The 7,500-nt window shown below is 44.8% G+C and overlaps 1 protein-coding gene across 3 annotated transcripts in view; it reads left to right on the plus strand.

Annotated features, from left to right (window-relative positions):
- Positions 1-7,500, plus strand: part of LOC134060563 (phospholipid-transporting ATPase ABCA1-like) — a 258,600-nt gene that overhangs the window by 109,735 nt on the left and 141,365 nt on the right. For all 3 annotated transcript variants that reach the window (XM_062517294.1, XM_062517293.1, XM_062517295.1), the window contains exons 23-24: positions 1,038-1,237; positions 5,284-5,359. In XM_062517294.1, the coding sequence (XP_062373278.1) occupies positions 1,038-1,237; positions 5,284-5,359 (276 nt within the window). The remainder of the gene's footprint in view (positions 1-1,037; positions 1,238-5,283; positions 5,360-7,500) is intronic.

The raw sequence follows: 7,500 nt of genomic DNA on the forward strand, positions 1-7,500 counted from the left end.
CACACACACACACACACACCATGGGTGGTCTGGTGGAACCAGAGGAACTGACTGGCTACAGTGTGGTAGCCACAAGAGCTCGTCTCTTTTTCGCTCTTTTTCTCTCTCTCCCTGTTTTTCTCTCTTGCTCTCTCTCTCTCGCTCTCTCGCTCTCTCTGTCTGTCTGTCTATCCTTCCATCCAGCTCTGTGTTTCATTGCTGGCTCTACTCATGTTGGTATCTAGTTTAGAGGACAACTACACACTGAAACAACTGAACAACACACCCACACAAGAATACACACACACACACACACACACACACACACACACACACACACACACACACACACACACACACACACATATACACAGGAGGTGTGAGGTGTCTTTTGGTGTTTGGATTCAAAGCCACACTTGAAACCTGAATCTGCTCAGGACTATTCACACAGCGCCATCTGCTTTGCCAGCCATGTCCACCATTGAGGCATGCCAGTATCCCTTCTGCCAATACCCATGCCCTATTTATGCCATAGACTCAATTATCCTGTGTGTGTGTGTGTGTGTGTGTGTGTGTGTGTGTGTGTGTGTGTGTGTGTGTGTGTGTGTGCCTATGTGTTATCCTGGTGTGTATGTGTGTGTGTTAGTGAGAGAGAGAATATGCATATGTGTGTCAGTATGTCTTTTGTGTCCATGAATAGTTTCAGATCTTGTGCCAGTGTCTGTCTGTGTCTGCATGATTGTGCCTGTGTGTGTGTGCCCGTACTGTATGTGTTATGTGTTATGTGGTGTGTGTGTGTGTGTGTGTGTGTGTGTGTGTGTGCGTGCGTCTGAAGAGTCTACAAAGCAGTAGTTTATGTTCTGTGTGTGTGTGTGTGTGAAGAGCCTACTAAGCAGTAGTTTACATCCAGTGTGTGTGTGTGTGTGTGTGATGAGTCTACTAGGCAGTAGTTTACATCCAGTGTGTGTGTGTGTGTGTGTGAGTGTGTGTGAAGAGTCTACTAAGCAGTAGTTTACATCCAGTGTGTGTGTGTGTGTGTGTGTGTGTGTGTGTCCCAGGTCGGACCATCATCTTGTCCACCCACCACATGGACGAGGCCGATATCCTTGGCGACCGCATCGCCATCATCTCCCACGGCCGCATGTGCTGCTGTGGCTCCTCCCTCTTCCTGAAGAAGTGCTTCGGCAGCGGCTACTACCTCACCCTCGTGCGCGCCGCCGACAACAAGATGGCCGCCCAGAGGCCCGGCATCTACCAGGTCAGTGGGATGGTTCATCACTCGGACTCGGACCTGGCACTCGGACCTGTATATGGTACGGGCGCTGTAGCCTGTTGCGCCACAGCGCCCCCCAAGGTTTAACATTCTGCTTGTTCCTTAGCTTCAGCCTGCTGTCTCTAACTCCTGATGTAAGATATGCATCCCTCGTTTAATGGTTTGCTAAGTGTTATCTCGTGGTGGGTGGGACGCGTTGCGTTGTTCCACAGTTTGTGTTGTTTAGGATCTTGGTGTTAATAGAGTTAGCAGGGTTAGTTTTAGTGAGACTTTCACTGTGCCAATCCCTATCCCCAGGCCCTATGTAACTAGCAAGGGACTGCCAAAGTATGGTGAATGTTGCATTTGCTGACAAACTATCAGTACATTTCAAATTGAACCACGGAACAGTTTGTGCGGGTGCCGGGTGGGAGGCTCGCTAATAGCTTACTCATACATAAACATGGCTGCCAAAGCCAGTACTTTTACTCCCTTATTGATTTCACCACAAGGAACTCAGTGTGTATGTGCAACCTCCACTATTCTCAACATTTAATGTCCTATGTGGAGTTTTTTTTTTCTTTTTCTTTTCTTAGTTCATAGTCATTCAAAAATTACCTTGAAATTACCTGTAATGCCTATTTGTTTGTCCAGACATCTACTGACGTTAGCGTGCTAAATTAGCTAGCTCCTGGCTCTCTTGCAATAACATGATGCCACACGTGGCACTGTGTTTAAAATGCAATGCAAGTCAATGTAAGAATAGCGCCACAGTGTGGCTGCCCTCCGAAAGTCCTCACAGCTCTATCGTCCCAAAATGAAGAAATCGACTTACTGTAATGAAATATATGGTGATTGGCTTTCATAAACGTTTCAGATAAAGACATTTAAGATACAATAGACCTTATATATTATTAATCGTGTGCAAATTGGAATTTTATGTTTTTTGATGAATCCATTGTAGAGTTGTCTGGATGTTATCAAAGGGTAGGCATCGCAGACATTTGTGGTTTGTGCTTTATGCATCATTTGTCCACGTTCCCTTTTTTTTGCTTTTTTTTTGTGGAAGTAATTGAGAGCCGTAGTTCAGTCATTTAAATACAAAGAGGAATAATTGATGAGGCCTTTTTGCTGTAATATGTAGCAGATTTTTTCTCCTTTTCCCCCTTTTTTCTCCCCAACCTTGATGTGTAGTGTACTGCAGTAAAAAGACCTAGTAGGAGACTCTCACGATTTGCAGTCACAATTGTATCATTATCCCACAACATGCTAAGAAGAAACAAAAAAAAACTTTTCAAATACGTTTTGCAAGTGACTCCAGAGGAATGAGAAATTACTCCTCCATGATGCATGTTACATCACCATACCTGAATATTTCACATCATTTCTTTTTGTCATCAATGATGAATGCTCTGAATGAGCGCACTTTTGCCAGAGGGGTACTGGGGGATCTTTAAGCCGTTGCGTCACCCCAGGAGCACAAGGGGTGGTGGAAAACCAGTTGTTTTTCGCTCGTCTTAAAGTGCCGTGCCAATCTGTAGCTGTGTGCGTGTGTTGTGGGTGTGTTGTGTGTGTGCGTGCGTGCGTGTGTGTGTGTGTGTGTGTGTGTGCGTGTGTGTGTGTGTGTGCGTGCACCTGTGCCTGTGTGTTATCCTGGTGTGTGTGTGTGTGTGTGTGTGTGTGTGTGTGTGTGTGTGTGTGTGTGTGCCTTGCCAATCGCCAACCTTTAAAAAGACAGGACACCGAAGACTCTTTCACTACCCAGACATCCACTCGTAGAGGCTACAGTACACAGTACCCTCCCACTTTGTTGATAATGAACCACTTCAAACAACAACAGCAGTGCAACTCAGCTCGAGTTGTTTTGTTAGGTTAGTTCACTCTTAGCACTGTTTGTTGTTACATTTTCTCCAATTCAGGCAAAGCCTTCTCTTCACACTCAGATGAGTTATTATCATATTATCTCCCTAAATGATCTTGCCGAGGCATGTCTACTAATTAATGATATCACATGAGATATATTTCCTCTCTCTCTCTCCCTCTCTCTCTCTCTCTCTCTCTCTCTCTCTGTGTGTGTGTGTGTGTGTGTGTGTGTGTGTGTGTGTGTGTGTGTGTGTGTGTGTAGCCAAAACTAGCCATGCACACACTATTCTAAAAATATATACCATTTTGCCAGCGTGCTGGTGATTATTAAAACAGGAAGAGAAGGGGGATGATGAAGATGGTGGTGGTGGGGGGTTAACATTTATATTGATAATGGCCTAATCTACCACAGAAACAAACTCATCAGAAGTCCGTATCAGCAGGGGGGGACACTGCTGGAGGCCTGTAGTAGCACACAGCCCACCCAGGCCAACCCGATAAGGCCACACAAAGCACGGGGACGCCCCAGGGCCCGACGTCCTAATGAACCGTTGTTTGGCCAGCGCTTAATGTTTTTCCTTTTTGAACTATAGCGGCCGCATGAGAGTTGCTGAGCGCGCATCGGCTCGCCAGTAATGATCAGTGTTTAGGCTGATTCACTCGTTTATTGTCTCTCGCTCTCTCTCTCTCTCTCTCTCTCTCTGACTCTCTTTCTTTCTCTCGCTCTCTCTGACTGACTCTTTCTCTCTTTCTCAGTCACTAACTCTTTCTCTCCCTCTCTCTTTCTTTTTTTTTCACGCACTAACTCTGTCTCTCTCCCTCTCTATCTCTTTCTCTTACTCAGTAACTCTCTCCCTCCATCTCTCTTCTTTGTCTCACTCACTAACTCTCTCTCTCTCTCACACACACACACACACACACACACACACAGTGTGAGGCTAAGCGGATGTCTCGCTGCTGTGTCCGATACTAATTGGCAAACAGTGAGGAGGGAGAGAATAACAAAAAGAGAGAGAGATAGAGAGAGAGAGAGAGAGAGAGAGAGAGATAGAGAAAAGAGGAGATAAAAGGAGAGAGAGTCTGACAGAGAGAGAGCGAAACAGAGGTACAACAGAGACAGTGAAAGAGAGAGGAAGAGGTGAGAGAGAGAGAGGGAGAGAGAGGGAGAGAGAGGGAGGGAGAGAGAGGGAGAGAGAGGGATGAGGAATGTTGGTGTGAGTGTTAGCGCAGCTGGGCCCGTGAGGCTGCAATCGATGAGAGCGAGCGAGTGAAGATGCACAGGAGCCTGTGGGGCCGGCCCAATTATCATTCATCTACAGGGCCTCCACACAGGGGCCCAGTCAATGGCAAAACGGATAAATAAGGGAGGCAGGGACACGCAGGCTGTGTGCAGGGTGTGTGTGTGTGAGTGTCTGCCTACCTGCTTTCATTTCTTACTGCGTGTGTGTGTGTGTGTGTGTGTGTGTGTGTGTGTGTGTGTGTGTGTGTGTGTGTGTGTGTGTGTCTACCTACCGGTGTGCCTGTCTACTTTCATACTTTCATTTCTGTGTGTGTGTTTGTGTGTGTCTGTGTGTGTAAGGTAGTGGCAGAACAAGGGTGATTTAAAACATTAGCAATGTATTATATGACTTAAACATATCAGTGAAAGTCTATTGAACTGCCCTATACACCTTGAATTCTGATGCTAAAGAGAAACCCAGTGAGTTGAAAAAGACACAAAGGGGTCAGTTCTCAGGTCCGGTAACCCATAGTGACACAGACCAGCACCAGACATTCTGCTGACACAGTGGCAATGAGAGACGACATTCCCTCTGTTATGAGTCAATGTACCATATACATGTCTATGGATCCATTGTTTTAAAGTAGAAATGTTACATGTTGTTTAGGTCCTCTATCTTTACATTTATGGATCTTTTCCATTTATCAATCTATGATGATGATTTGATGAATTGGTGTAAGAACAAGTAATTTGGCACTGTTGGCCCAGAATGTGTTGAAAACCTGAACCCAGATGTGTGTGCTATCCAGTTGTGAGGTGCTAAGATACTTCCAACATCACACACACACACACACACACACACACACACACACACACACACACACACACACACACACACACACACACTCACACAGACTTGTGTATTGTCCAGTCGTGAGGTGCTAACATACTTCCTGTATGATGTCCACAGAACTTAAAGGATTCTGAGACTGATTCAATGGACGACGGCATCGGCAGCAAAAGTTCAAGCTGCTCGGACCCCCCAGGTATGATGACCACTTCAGCATGATGCATTGCAATCTTTGCATGTATAAACCATTTATTAACTGTTTATAACACACCTAACGACTTCACGTCAAGAAATTCACTGCACTAATTTAGCATTTTGGTCAGTGGTGGCTGTTTGTGTGTGTGTGTGTCTGTTTGTCTGTTTGTCTGTCTGTCTGTCTGTCTCTCTGTGTACATGTGCATGCATGCCTGTTTATGTGTTTGTGTGTGTCTGTGTATGCATACATACTGTGTGTGTGTGTGTGTGTGTGTGTGTGTGTGTGTGTGTGTGTGTGTGTGTGTGTGTGTGTGTGTGTGTTTGTGTGTGTGTGTGTGTGTTTGTGTGTGTGTGTGTGTGTGTGTGTGTGTGTATGTGCGTGTGCGTGCGTGTGCGTGCGTGCGTGTGCGTGCGTGCGCGTGCGTGCGCATACATACTGTGTGTGTGTGTGTCTGTATGCAAGTGCAAGTGTCCGCATCAGAAGGTGTACATGTAATCTCATTCCACGCGATGTCTGAAGTCTCATACACAGACAATGGGAAGCACATATTCACAGTTAAACTCTACTGCCAACAAAAGGTGTCTTGTTACAAAATAAATAATTACTGTTAGATTTTTAAAGCACCCCTGGATCTCGTTCCGGCCAAGATCCTTGCCAGTTTAACGAGTGTAATTATCTGTGAAAGGTTGGAATCAATATCACAGGATGTGATGTCTAAAGCACCTGTCCTTGCAGATGCCCTCAAAGATGGAAAAAAAAAGACTCGAGACAGACATCCGCAGTCTAGGATTTTCCCGCTCAGCCTAAGCATAATATCAGATACCATTTGGCTAGATATGTCACGGTCATTGGTTTGGCCTCAATATTATATGGAAAAGAGGTATATTATGAAAAAGGGGTCTCGGCCGTGAGAAGTGCAACGTAGCCTGTATTCATACTAAATCATATGGAATCAGCTGGAACAATTTCTCTCCTGTATTATGAAGTGCTAGGGCCAGGGTGAATCAAAAATAGCATAGTGATTTTTAGCATGAAGGATATCATTGGTCCCCGTAAGTCATCTAGGTTTGGGAATGTCTAGAATCAAGGAGGTGTTAGAGAGGTATTTGAGGATCTTTGCAAACAGTTTGCAGAATGGACGGTACAGACATAAAAATGACCACTAACTCTTTACTGGAAGGTATCTACATAAAGCGTGACTTGGCACTGTCATGAGTATTATGACACTGTCTTGACCCTATAACCTTAACTTGTCATGACAAAAGCAAAATGACAGAAGCGTTATGTCTTAAACATGTATGACTTGTTTGTTATATTTATTTATGACATATTCATGACAGTTTCATGTCACTCTTACAGTATGTACTGTAGATGCCTTCAAGTAAAGTGTTCACCAAATGACCACTGTCATTTTGCTACCTTAATTTATACATTGTCTTACGGTAATTTCCCGCATATAAGCCGCATTGTGTATTAGCCAGTGTTTTATGCAAGTTAAAAGAAACAAAACCATATTAAAAACCATATTAACTGGCCCCCTGTATTAACCTCATAGCTGACGAAATTTTGCAAAATCAATGTATAAGCTGCGGCTAATAGTCGGGAAATTACGGGTATTGTTTAACTTTAAATTCTGCCTTTTGGGCTTCATAGGAGATCCTTTATTATGCCATTGTGCCTTCCATCCCTGCATGAATCGGGTGGATATCCTGATATCTAACAGCTATTTGTTCATGTTGAAAGAATTTCATTATGAGATATGACGTGACGCATCAGGCAGCCGACAGTATAAGCTAGCATATTGCCCAGGATGCAAGTAGACTTGTCGGTCTTACCGCCACGCGTGGAACAAAACCTTAAGGAAAGGTTACAGAAAAGTAACAGGCCTCTGGTACTGCGATGTTCCGCCAGGGTCCCTTCCCAGGGGCGGCAGATCGATTTCTGGGTAATTGCAACAGTCGCCTCCAGCCATGTCTCAAATCCTCCATCCTTCTGAGCCTGTGTGTCAGGGGGGCGTCTCAGGATAACCTTTTAATTAACTGCCGTTTAAAAGCAGGGGGAATAGAACTGACAATTGTCTTCAGTCAATCAGCCGAGCACTTATCTTCAAATGGTAGATTATCAGTTGGAGCCTGAGCTCT

This window comes from Sardina pilchardus, chromosome 16 (genome assembly GCF_963854185.1).
Source record: "Sardina pilchardus chromosome 16, fSarPil1.1, whole genome shotgun sequence".
Classification (NCBI taxonomy): domain Eukaryota; kingdom Metazoa; phylum Chordata; class Actinopteri; order Clupeiformes; family Clupeidae; genus Sardina; species Sardina pilchardus.